A 13806-nucleotide genomic window follows, 5' to 3' on the forward strand; every position below is an offset into this window, starting at 1 on the left:
ACCAGAAACAAAAATCAACTCCAAATGGATCAAAGACCTAGATGTCAGACCAGAAACAATCAAATACTTAGAGGAAAACATTGGTAAAACACTTTCCCACCTACACCTCAAGGACATCTTTGATGAATCAAACCCAATTGCGAGGAAGACTAAAGCAGAAACAAACCAATGGGACTATATCAAATTGAAAAGCTTCTGCACATCCAAAGAAACTATTAAACAAACAGAGAGATCCCTCACAGAATGGGAGAAGATCTTCACATGCCAGACATCAGACAAGAAACTAATCATCAAAATATATAAAGAGCTCAGCAAACTTAGCAATAAATAAGCAAATTACCCCATCCAAAAATGGGCAGAGGATATGAACAAAACATTCACCACAGAGGAGATCCAAAAGGCTAACAAACATATGAAAAACTGCTCTAGGTCACTGATTGTCAGAGAAATGCAAATTAAGACAACACTAAGATACCACCTCACTCCTGTAAGAATGGCATACATCAAAAAGGACAGCAGCAACAAATGCTGGAGAGACTGTCGGGACAGAGGAATCCTTTTACATTGCTGGTGGAAATGTAAATTGGTCCAGCCTCTGTGGAGAGCAGTCTGGAAAACTCTCACAAGGCTAGACATGGACCTTCTATATCATCCAGTAATTCCTCTCCTGGGCTTATACCCCAAGGACTCCATAACACCCAACCAAAAAGAGGTGTGTACTTCTATGTTCATAGCAGCACAATTCATAATAGCTAAAACCTGGAAGCAACCCAGGTGCCCAACAACAGATGAGTGGCTGAGAAAGCTGTGGTATATATACACAATGGAATACTATGCAGCTATCAAGAACAATGAACCCACCTTCTCTGACCCATCTTGGACAGAGCTAGAAGGAGTTATGTTAAGTGAACTAAGTCAGAAAGATAAAGATGAGTATGGGATGATCCCATTCATCAACAGAAGTTGATTAAGAAGATCTGAAAGGGAAACTAAAAGCAGGACCTGATCAAATTGTAAGTAGGGCACCAAAGTAAAAACCCAGTGGTGAGTGGTAGTCATGCAGCTTCCTGGGCCAGTGGGGGGTGGGAGTGGGTAGGAGGGATGGGTCACAGTCTTTTGGTGGTGGGAATGGTGTTATGTACACTCCTAGCAAAATGTAGACATATAAATCAGTAGTTAATATAAGAAGGGGAAATTCAATTGTATGTCTCAAAGTTTCTCAAAACACAAACTGAATCCTTTTAATATATAGGCTGTGTATTTGATATGCGGACTCTCTCAAAAGCCTAGACCAAGTAGATTAGAAGCATTCAATAGCACAGCTATATACAAGATACTGGATACTGTACAGCAAACCATAACAAAGGGACTTTTCAAAGTTAACCCAATTAACAAATAATGTGATGATAACATTAACTATCGATTGTCTTTTTGAACCCTAAGAGAGCAGAAACCTCACATCTCCACTATAGAGCCCCTACTTCCCCCAGTCCTGGAACCCTTGGATAGGGCCCACTTTCCCATATGCATCTCCCAATCCAAACCTAATAATATTGCATCCACCGATCACAATCTAACCAATGCAATGATTGTCACCTCAACATGCTTCACCTCAGACTGTGTCCAGAGACTTCACATGTGGAATGACAACCCTTCAGCTTCATTATTCGGGTGAGACCTTTTCTTTTATAGTACACTCTAATTTCATCTCAGGTAGTTCACTTCCTAACAAAGTCCCATAACCTAGATATATACCAGTTTCTGTGAGAGATAGCTTATGTGCACACGTATCCATAAACTACTGCAAAATATATACCTGAAAGCAGAAGTACACTAGAGTTTGCAGTGAGTACCTCCCTAACACTTCCTCTCCACTATTCCAAGCTTGGGATCCATGATTGCTCAACAAATTGTTTGGCTTCATATGTTAACTCTCTTTTCAATCACCAGGTTCCAGATGCCACCAGGATGCTGGCCAGGCTTCCCTGGATTGAAGACCCCACCAATGTGTCCTGGAGCTCAGCTTCCCCAGAGACCCACCCTACTAGGGAAAGAGAGAGTCAGACTGGGAGTATGGACCGACCAGTCAACGCCCATGTACAGCGGGGAAGCAATTACAGAAGCCAGACCTTCTACCTTCTGCAACCCTCAACGACCCTGGGTCCATGCTCCAGAGGGCTAGAGAATGGGAAAGCTATCATGCTAGGGGGTGGGTTATGGAGATTGGGTGGTGGGAATTGTGTGGAGTTGTACCCCTCCCACCTTATCTTTTTGTTCATTAATCCTTTCTTAAATAAAAAATATTAAAAAAAAGAAAACCACATGTAGCCCATTAATTATTCATTTACTCCAATTTCAATTCATTTATTAATTTATTTTTACTCCCCATTCTTTGGGCTTTCTTTGCCTTTCAGACTAGTTACCAGTGTTATATGTCATCATAGCAGCATTTATTTCTCTTCTAGGTCCTACAATAGTTTTAAATAATAAAGGAAGAATTTAAATCATTATTTAGATGGGAGTGCAAGAAAGAGAAAGCAGAGACTGGGAACTTGTCAGCATAATGGCTGCAGTGCATGGGATTTTTTTTTCTGTTATGGAGGATTAATGTTTTACATTCGACAGTAAACACAATAGTTTTTACATGTATAGCACTTCTCAGTTTTCCACATAACAATACAACCCCAACTAGGTCCTCTGTCATATTTTACCAGCACCTGTACTCTCCCCACCACCAACCCCAGTGTCTTTTACTTTGGTGCAGTACACCAAATCCAGTCGAGGTTCTGATTAGTGATTTCTCTTCTGAAATCACTAATTGAAAGTTGTTTTTCAACTTCTGCCTGCGAATGAGATCATCTCATATTCATCCTTCTGTTCCTGGGCTCATTGTTCTTAATAGCTGCATAGTATCCCATTATATACCACAGCTTCCTCAGCCATTCATCTGTTGTTGGGCACCTGGATTGCTTCCATGTTTTTACTATTATGAATGGTTCTTCTATGAACATAAGTGTACACAAATCTTTTTGGATAGGTGTGATTGGGTCCTTAGGACAGGCATTACTGGATCATATAGATGGTCCACTTTTAGCCTTGTGAGGGTTCTCCAGACTGCTCCCCATAGGGGTTCAATCAATTTCAATTCCCACCAGCAGTGCAGGAGGGATCATTTGTCCCAACAACCTCTCCAGCATTTGTTGTTATTATCCTTTCTAATGTATGACATTCTCATGAGGGTGAGGTGGTATCTCATTGCTATCTTAATTTGCATTGCTCTGACAGTCAATTACGTGGAGCAATTTTTTAATTTATAAAATGGAAATATTGACAAGACCATAGGATAAAAAGGGTACAATTGTGCACAATTCCCACCACCAGAACTCCGTATACCATCCCCACCCTTCTAAATTTTCCTATTCTTTATCCCTCTGGGAGTATGGACCCAAGATTATTATGGGGTGCAGACGGTGGAATGTCTGGCTTCTGCAACTGCTTCCCTGCTGAACATGGACATTGGCAGTTCTCAAGCCATCTCTCTCTTTCACTAGTAGGGCAGAGTTCTGGGGAGGCAGGCTTCCAGGACACATTGGTGGGGTCCTCTGCCGAGGGAATTCAGTTTGGCATCATGGTAGCATCTGGAACCTGGTAGCTGGAAAAGAACTAAGATATAAATCAGAACAAATTGTTGACTAATCATGAACCTAAAGGCAATAATATTGCAGATGAAGATTTGGGGGTCTCCATTTTAGAAAAAGCTAGTAGGTCTATTTTAGGTATATTTCAAGGGATCCATGACTTTACCAGCTTTTTTCATATGTCTGTTGGCCTTTAGTACCTCTTCTGTAGTTAAATTCTCTTCTGTTAAGTTAAATATTCTGTTCATATCCTCTCTTCACTTTTGAATTGGGTCACTTGCTTATTTTATTGCTAAGTGTGGTGAGATATTTACATATTTTAGTTATTAGCCTCTTGTTTGATGTATGGCATGTAAAAATCTTCTCCCATTCTGTGAGAAGTCCTTTGTTTGGGTTATGGTTTCTTTTGATGTGCAGAAGCTTTTCAATTCAATGTATTCCCATTGGTTTATTTTTGTTTTAGTCTTCCTTGCAATCGGTTCTGTATCATCAGAGATGCCCTTGAGATTTAGATGGAAAAGAGATCCACCAAAAAAATTCCTCTAAGTATGTCCACTCTCCAAATGGATGCTAGGTCAACATACTCTGCCACTTATGGAACACTAGTCCTGAAATGAGTGAAGCCTAGAATGTTCCTAGCTGTGACTATATAATGTGAGGTCAGACTAAAAGGGATGCAGAGGAAAGACTGGCTCCTGTGCTAAATATGAATAGCTATGACCCCTAGGTCAGATAGATAGGGTTTATAATTAATGGTATTTATATATTTTCCCCATATTTGGGAGCTACTCTCTGCCCTGACTCAGCTTTCTATTTCTATTCTCAACTCTGACACCATCTTCTCAGATAATACTTTTAGTCCATCTACACATTGGTTGTCAGACTTAGGCAAAAATTAATAATGTCATGGGCTGCATGGAGTATACCTAAAATAGACTTACTAGCTTATTCCAATAGGAAGACCCCAAATCTGCTATATTCTTACCTTCAGTTTCCTGATTATTAAATAATAATCAGGAAATAATCAGTTTCCTGATTATTTGTTCTGCTTTATATCTTAATGCTTTTCAGCAGGCAAGTTACAAAAGCTACCATGATGCCAACCTGACTTTTCTGGGCAGACAACCTCACCAGTGTGTTCTGTAACCCCACCTCTCCAGATCTCTACCCAACTAGGGAAAGATAAAAATCAGGCTGGGGATATGGATGGACTTGTCAATGCCCATGTCCAGAGGAGAAGAAATTACAGAAGTCAGATCTCCCACTTTTTGAACTCCATAGAAATTTTTGGTCCATACCCCCAGAGGCACAAAGAACAGGGAGCCTTCCAAAGGATAGGATGAGATAAGGAACTCTGATGGTAGGAATTGTAAGGAATTGCACCCCTCTTATACAACAGTCTTGTTGATCATTATTAAATCACTAATAAACAAAATTAGTTGAAACAGGAAAACACAAAGCAGAACTGTGACTGGGTTTGATATATTGCACCAAAGTAAAAGACTTTGAGGTTGGGTGGTGAAGTCAGGGCTTGTGGATGGGCTACTAGAAGCACAGAAGATTTGCTTAAACTCATATACTCACATATTCTGAGTATCTTGTTCATGTTTATACCAAGAAATAGGAAATTTCTGTGATACAGCACTGATTTTGGATGTAATTAGCATATGGTTGTGACTGAGAAGCATGATTAGCATACAAACTTATGCTGATCCACAAGGGATTGTGGGTGAGTTGTAACTGATTTAAGCATGATCCTTCCAGAAGTCAGGTCTCTCTTTTGCTCTTCCCCAGCTTCCTTGCTGTCTACATAGCTTGATGCTGCTCTGTTCCCCAGGACTCACCATGGCTGCTCCTCTTGGGACAGTATATGTGTAGCTCAGCTCTGGTAAAACTAGCTTAAAAGACTCATATCTCTCCACTAATAAGAATTAGCCAATATTTGTCTCATTACTATACCTAGTAACTGCCATGTAATAAACCCTACTTATTTTAAACTTGCTCAAGAAGTCTTTAATTTTTAATTAAAATAATCAATAAGGGGAAATGAATTCTTCAAGGCTATTACCATGTTCCCCTCCCCAGAGGCTAAAATAACAGGGAGACCCTATATTGACATTAAAGACACTAAACAGGACTAGTGGTAAATGATAAAATCTCCCCAGCCCCACCAAGATAAACAGGGAAATATAACACCTTAGCCACAGCACATCCTACTGGCACAACAACAAAATACACACTAAATGCAGAAACAGAAATAACAGACATGAATGATAGAAACTCCAGATGACCAGACATACACAAATCTGGAAAATATGACATAGATAGAGTTCGGAAAACTCATTATGAAATTAATTCAGGAAACTAATCTTAAGATTAAAGAACTCATTCCCCAATAAAGAAATTGAAAAAAAAATAGTGGAATATCAACACTAGATGCACAACCACCACACTCTGTGAATTTAAACACTTGAAGAAAAAAGGTTTGGGAAAATGAAGCGGTTCCCTATGAAATAACAAACTCTATCAGAAAGATGATCATCAGAGTTATTGGGATGCCTTAGGAAGAAGAGAAGGATAAAAGAGTAGGGAACTTATTCCAAGAAATTATATTAGAAAGGTTTCCATTTCTAAGAAATGTTCAAAATGTAGAAACACAAAATGTTAATGCACACCTAAATTTTTGAATTCAAAATGATACACACCAAGACACATCACTGTAAAACTGTCCAAAACTAGAGACAAAAAAAAAAAAATTCTTCAAGTTGCTATGGAAAGAAAGTCATACACAAAGGAAGAACCATCAGACTATCATCAGATTTCTCATCACAAACTCTAAAGCCAAAGAGGGAGTGCAATGGGATATTCAAAGTACTGAGATGATCAGAGATAAGAATTGCCAGCAATGAATACTGTACCCTGATAAATTATCTTTCAAGTATGATGGAGAAATAAAGTTCTTCTCAAACATTGAGAAACCAGAGAAATTTGCCACTACCAGTCCTGCCTTGCAATAATTTTGAGAGGAGTCCCACATGAATAGAATAAGTAAAGGAATTCCAACTATTAATGAGATTATCAGTATTAGTATAGAACAAGGATTATGGCATCAGGGAAAAACAAACACAAGAAAGAGGAGAACAAAATAAACAGAATGATGCAGTCCAATGTTTGTGAAGGCCAACTTAAAAAAAAAAAAAACTTTGTAGATATTGATGATAGCAACAAAGCAAAACATAGCACAAAGACAAATAGGAAGCTGTAGGCAAGACTATTACAGAAAACCATCCACAGCCTATATATTGAAAAGATTCAGTTTGTGTTTTGAAAAACTTTGAGACATACAATTAATTTCCCCCCTCTCGTATTAATTAACAAGTGATTTATATGACTACATTTTATTAGGAGTGTACATAAACACCATTCCCACCACCAAAAGACTGTGACCCATCCCTCCCACCCACTCCCACCCCCCACTGGCCCAGGAAGCTGCATGTCTACCTATCACCACAGGGTTTTTATTTTGGTGCCCTACTTACAATTTGGTCAGGTCCTGCTTTTAGTTTCCCTTTCAGAGCTTCTTACTGAACTTCTGTTGATGAGTGGGATCATCCCATACTCATCTTTATCTTTCTGACTTAGTTCACTTAACATAACTCCTTCTAGCTCTGTCCAAGATGGGTCAGAGAAGGTGGGTTCATTGTTCTTGATAGCTGCATAGTATTCCATTGTGTATATATACCACAGCTTTCTCAGCCACTCATCTGTTGTTGGGCACCTGGGTTGCTTCCAGGTTTTAGCTATTGTGAATTGTGCTGCTATGAACATAGGAGTACACACCTCTTTTTGGTTGGGTGTTATGGAATCCTTGGGGTATAACCCAGGAGAGGAATTACTGGATTGATATGCAGACTCTCTCAAAAGCCTAGACCAAGTAGATCAGAAGCAACCAATAGCACAGCTATATACAAGATACTGGGTACTGTACAGCAAACCCTAACAAAAGGACTTTTCAAAGTTAACCCAATTACCAAATAATGTGATGATAACATTAACTATCCTTTGTCTTTTTGAACCCTAAGAGAGCAGAAACCTCACATCTCCACTATAGAGCCTCTACTTCCCCCAGTCCAAGAACCCTTGGATAGGGCCCACTTTCCCGTATGCCTCTCCCAATCCATATCAAATAATATTGCATCTGCCGATCACAACCTAACCAACACAACGATTGCCACCTATACATGCTTCACTTCAGACTGTATCCAGAGACTTCACGTGTGGAATGACAACCCTTCAACTTCATTACTCGGGTGAGACCTTTCCTTTCATAGTATACTCTAATTTCATCTCAGGTGGTTCACTTTCTAACAAAGTCCCAAAACCTAGATATACACCAGTTTCTGTTAGAGAGAGCTTATGTGCACACGTATCCATAAACTACTGCAAAATATATGCCTGAAAGCAGAAGTGCACTAGAGTTTGCAGTGAGTACCCCCCTAACATTTCCTCTCCACTATTCCAAGCTTTGGGTCCATGATTGCTGAACAATTTGTTTGGCTTCATATGTTAACTCTCTTTTCAGTCACCAGGTTCCGGATGTCATCAGGATGCCGGCCAGGCTTCCCTGGACTGAAGACACCACCAATGTGTCCTGGAGCTCAGCTTCCCCAGAGACCCACCCTACTAGGGAAAGAGAGAGGCAGACTGGGAGTATGGACTGACCAGTCAACGCCCATGTTCAGTGGGGAAGCAATTACAGAAGCCAGACCTTCTACCTTCTGCAACCCACAATGACCCTGGGTCCATGCCCCAGAGGGATAGAGAGTGGGAAAGCTATCAGGGGAAGGGGTGGGATATGGAGATTGGGTGGTGGGAATTGTATGGGACTGTACCCCTCCTACCCTATGGTTTTCTTAATTAATCCTTTCTTAAATAAAAAAAAAGGAAAAAAAAAGAAAACCATCCACATAAAGTAACAAAGAGGTACAAATTGGAAAAGAGTCAAAAAGAACATAAGACAACCTTGAAACAAAAACCAGAATGACTATAAGCAAACCACATTTACCAATAATCACCCTAAATGTGAAAGACTTACATACACCAGTCAATATACTCAGATTTACTGAATGTATTAAAAAGCAAAACTTATCTATTCTGTATCTCCAGGAAGCACACATCCAAAAGAAAGATAAATAGTAGTTCTGGGTGAAAGTCTAGAACAAGGTATTCCAAGCCTGTAATGGAAACAGAAAAAAAAGGACAGAAACAGCTATTCTAATATTAGATAGCTCAGATTTCCAGGCAAAGGAGGTGAAAAGTGAAAGACATGGACATTACATGTAGGTCAGGAGATCAATCCAACAAGAAGACATAACCATCATATGTGCTCCTAATATACATGCACACAATTATATTAAAAAAATACTAACTGACCTTAAGGAAGACATTGACATCAGCATAGTACTAGTTGGAGACCCTTAGCACACAACTCACAGAAAGAGACAGATCATCAGGACAAAAAATCAATAAGGAAATAGAATGTATATATATATATACATATATATATATATATATATATACATATATATATTTAGGTGATGTTAAGTTCATCTCAACTATGACTTTATTTAAGGCCTCTATTTCCTTGTTGATTTTTTTTTGTCCTGATGATCTGTCTCTTTCTGTGAGTGGCCTTAAATAAAGTCATAGTTGAGATGAACTTAACATCTTCTAATATATATATTCTTTCCAAGTGCACATGGAACATTTCTCAAGGGTCAGCCATGTATTGGGACACAATGACAGCCTTAGTAAATACATGAATCAAGAAATAATATTAATAAAATAATAACAAAAAACATATTTTCTGACTATGAGGCAGTAAGGTTGGGAATGAACCATACACACATACACACACACACACATACGCACACACAAAATACACTCAAACTATGTAGACTGAACAATGTACTTCTGAATAGCAACTGGGTCACTGAAGAAATCAAAAGAAAACTTAAAAAATTACTTAGAGAAGAATTTCTACCAGACTCTTTGGGATAGAGCAAACACTGTCCTAAGTTTAAACAGGCCTACATTAACAAACAGTGAATATCTCAAGTAAGCTACTTAATATCACAGCGGAGTCAACAATAAAAGGAGCAACAAAGAGACCCAAAAGTCAGTAGGAGGAAGGAAATAGTCCAAATCAAAGATTAACTTAATGAAATACAATATAGAAAGATGATCCAAAAGGTTAATGAAACCAAAAGCTAGTTCCTTGAAAGAATAAATAAGACAGATAAACCATTGGGTAGACTCACAAAAGAAAAAAAGAGAGAAAGCTATCAGGATTAAGAGAGATGAAACTACAACTGAAGATGGGGAGATATAAAAAATTATATGTGAGTATTATTAACATCTCTATGTAAATAAATTTGAAGACCTAGAAAAGATGGATGTATTTCTAGAATCATACCACCTGCCTCTAACCCAAGAGGAAGTAGATAGCTTAAATAAGCCGATCACTTTTAGAGAAATTGAATCAGTAATAAAAAATCTCCTCAAGAATAAAATCCCAAGCCCAGATGGCTTTACCAACAAATTTCATAAGATTTTCAAAGAAGAACTAACACCTATTCTCTTAAAAGTATTCCAGAAAGTTGAAGAGGAGAAAAAACTACCAAACACATTTTATGAGGTGAGCATCACATCTGATGCCAAAAGCAGACAAGAACTCTACCAAAAAAGAAGACTATAGGCATGATGTACATCGACGCAAAGATCTTGACAAATTGAACCCAACAACACATCGAGATACTTCCCAAGACCAATTGGGACTCATCCCTGGGAAAGAGAGATGGTTCAACATTCACAAATCAATTTATCATACCAACAAAAAGAAAGATAAAAATAGTATGGACAGATTAATTGATACCCAAAGAGGCATTTGACAAAAAAGCCCTGACATCAAAATCAAAGTACTTTTTGATCCAGCACTACCACTCTTAAGCATTTATGCAGTGGACATTTATGCAGAGACATAGACACAGCAGAGTGGATTTCTTAAAAGGACACTTAGAAAATTTTGTGTAATACTATATTGTGTATTTGTGCAAACATAATGTCCAACCTCAAAAGTAAATACTAATGTAGACTATAAGCTCTAGTTTATGATGTTTAGGTTTAGTTTCATCAGTTGTAACAAATATGCAGCCTTCCTTTTACTGTGGATTTATACTAAAACTGCTCTGAAAGGTGTCTTTAAAAAAATGTAGAGAGGGAATACAGAGAGAGAAAGACAGAGACAGAGACACTATATAGTAGGTATGATTAATTCAATGGGAGAGCAGCCAGGTTCAAACACAATTTGTGCATATGGCAGAGCAGCACAATATCCATGTGAGTTTTTTTTTTTCAGTCTGAAAAAAAGGGTTAACACAATCAAAAACAATTACAAGGAAAATTTCTCATTGTTCCAGTATCAAATTCCAGATATTGATTGTTTGGCAAATTATTTTTTAACATTAAAATTTTTCTTTCCAAAGAATTTTCTACTTAAACTATAATCATTCCTTATTCCATTTTTAAATTATAAAAATAGCATGCATTTGGAAAAATGTTTAAATGTATGAAAATTCAGAGTGAAAAATACATATGCATATATAATTAAATGGATCACACATATGCATTTCTTTTGAGAAAACTAATTATGTATTTTATAAAGCCATATACCCATACTGAAAACACAAGCCATTGTTTTCTTTCAATATATTACATACATTTCTAATACAGTCAAAGTACTTACCTCCTTCTCCAACATTAAGCCTTCTGCTCTGAGATTCTTTTCAAATGTGTTTCTTTTGTCATACTGTATATTTGACTTTCTATAAACCAATATGTAATCAATTCTCTTTTTGCCATCTTTGAACAAAAGTCCACTAGAAGCTATGTAATTCATTTCATTCTGCAAATAAAGCAATTGTTAATATTGTGGATTAGACTACCATATAAAATTTGAGTTTCAGTCACTACTATGCAGATATTGGCAACTTAATATCGGAATGTATACTTTATATTCCAATATGAGATATGAAGTGATGATTTAGAATATTTGTCGGGACCGGGTGGTGGTGCACCTGGTTGAGTTCACATGTTACAGTGCACAAGGACCCAGATTCGAGCCTAGGGGCCCCACCTACAGAAGGAAAGCTTTGCAAGTGGTGAAGCAGGACTGCAGGTGTCTCTCTCTCACTCTCTTTCTCCCCTACCCTCTCAATTTCTGACTGTCTTTATCCAATAAATAAAGATAATAATAAAAAACATTTTAAAAAAAACCTTAAAAAAGAGTATTTGTGACACACTACAGGAAGTGACTTGACAAGTATTATTCCAGACTTTGAAAGTAGATTGTCAGATTCCAGAATTTGGGTTGTTTTGGGCATTAAAAACGTGTTTCATGCAATAAATTCATATAAAATAAATTACTAAATTTTGGATATTTACTGAATACAAGAGCCAATATAAAGAAATTGAAGGGTTTTTGTATCAAGTACTCACAACACCTTGTATTTAAAAGATAAGGACACTGAGGCTTAAGGTAGATAATTAAAATGAAATGAAGCCTGTATAAGCTTCTATATTAAATAATCCTAGTTGGGTAAGATACTAATTCATAAGTCTATATACAACAAAACTTATGTCAAATAATAATTTCTAAGTTGTTTGCTCCAAGAAATATTTGCTCCCAAAATGCAATACTAACTAAACTAAATACTAACCCAACTAAAACAGTTTAAGTATCAACACTAGTGGCTTCTTTGTTCATCAAGACTGCCTTACTTGGTTACCTCCCCAACACCCGGGTTACACTTTGTATTAGGCCTAACGTTTCGCTGAATTCCTATCTTTCAGGACTGCTTTTTAGTATTACTTATTCTTTGGAGTAATAATTCTTTTGGGCAGTAGCACAGCGGGTTAAGCACAGGTGGCGCAAAGCGCAAGAACCAGAGTAAGGATCTCGGTTGGAGCCCCGAACTTCTCACCTGCTGGGGAGTCTCTTCACAAGTGGTGAAATAGGTCTACAGGTCTTTCTCTCCCACTGTGTTCCCCTCCTCTCTCCATTTCTCTCTGTCCTATCCAACAACGACGGCATCAACAACAATAACTACAACAATAAAACAAGGGCAACAAAAGGGCATAAATAAATAAATATTTTTTTAAATTACTTATTCCTGGTCTCAGATTCCTGGAAAAAAAAACTACACTTAAGTGCCCTTAAGTGTATTCATCTCCAATGAGGACACTTTTGAATCACTAAGCCTATTCAGATAGTATTAATTTCTGTACTTTTAATTAAATCAGCGTTAGTAATCATAATCAATAGCTCTTCTCAATTATTTTTTAAGGTGGCAGACAGAGGTTATTAACTAGTACATTGTCTAAGACCATCGAAGAGTTAATTACTCAAATTCAAGTTTTTCTGACTCCAGCTCCAAGTTCTTAAATATTAAATACTTTGTTATTTTCTCATATTCTTTTTCTAATTACATGGACATCTGTATTACACTGTTCGATTTTCCCCATACAGATATTCTTTTGGATTCAGAAAATTCCTAGTATTTGTAAAGTACCTGAAATTTTCATACAAAGCCATCTTGGACTGATTTGGAGGAAACTGCCTTGGACAAAAGCCCAGATTAAGGTAAATGAAACCTGATATAAAAAAAAAAAAATCCTGTCAAGTATTTCTTGTAGTGAACATATGTATCTATTTAGAGCCATATGTTTAATGAGAAAAAAAAAACTGCTTGTGCAGAGAGACTACTTAGTTTAAACTTTTGCAGATCCAGCCAGGTTCAAGTGTCCCACATGGAGATAGACAGAAAGCTCTACAAGTGGTAGAACAGTGTTAACAGTGTCTTTCCTCTCTCTCTTAAAAAAAGAAAAAATACCACAGGGAAATAGTGAGTGGAAGAGTTGGGCAGGCACAGAGCCCCAGCAATAACCTTGGTGACAGGAAAAAAAAAAGATGTTTCCCTAAAATATATATATTTGTGGAATGCTTATAGTTCATTTATCAACCCTCTGAAATTTTATCATAGTTTAGTTTTATAACAGTATTTTTATAATAGATTTTTATCATAGTATATTTATATAAATAAAGCTATCC

At 37.4% G+C, this 13806-nt stretch overlaps 1 protein-coding gene across 1 annotated transcript in view; it reads right to left on the minus strand.

Moving 5' to 3' along the window:
- Positions 1-13806, minus strand: part of ANO3 (anoctamin 3) — a 361962-nt gene that overhangs the window by 166976 nt on the left and 181180 nt on the right. The window contains exon 3 of the mRNA XM_060176666.1: positions 11443-11601. Within this exon, the coding sequence (XP_060032649.1) occupies positions 11443-11601 (159 nt within the window). The remainder of the gene's footprint in view (positions 1-11442; positions 11602-13806) is intronic.

Source organism: Erinaceus europaeus, chromosome 17 (genome assembly GCF_950295315.1).
Source record: "Erinaceus europaeus chromosome 17, mEriEur2.1, whole genome shotgun sequence".
In the NCBI taxonomy this organism is placed as follows: domain Eukaryota; kingdom Metazoa; phylum Chordata; class Mammalia; order Eulipotyphla; family Erinaceidae; genus Erinaceus; species Erinaceus europaeus.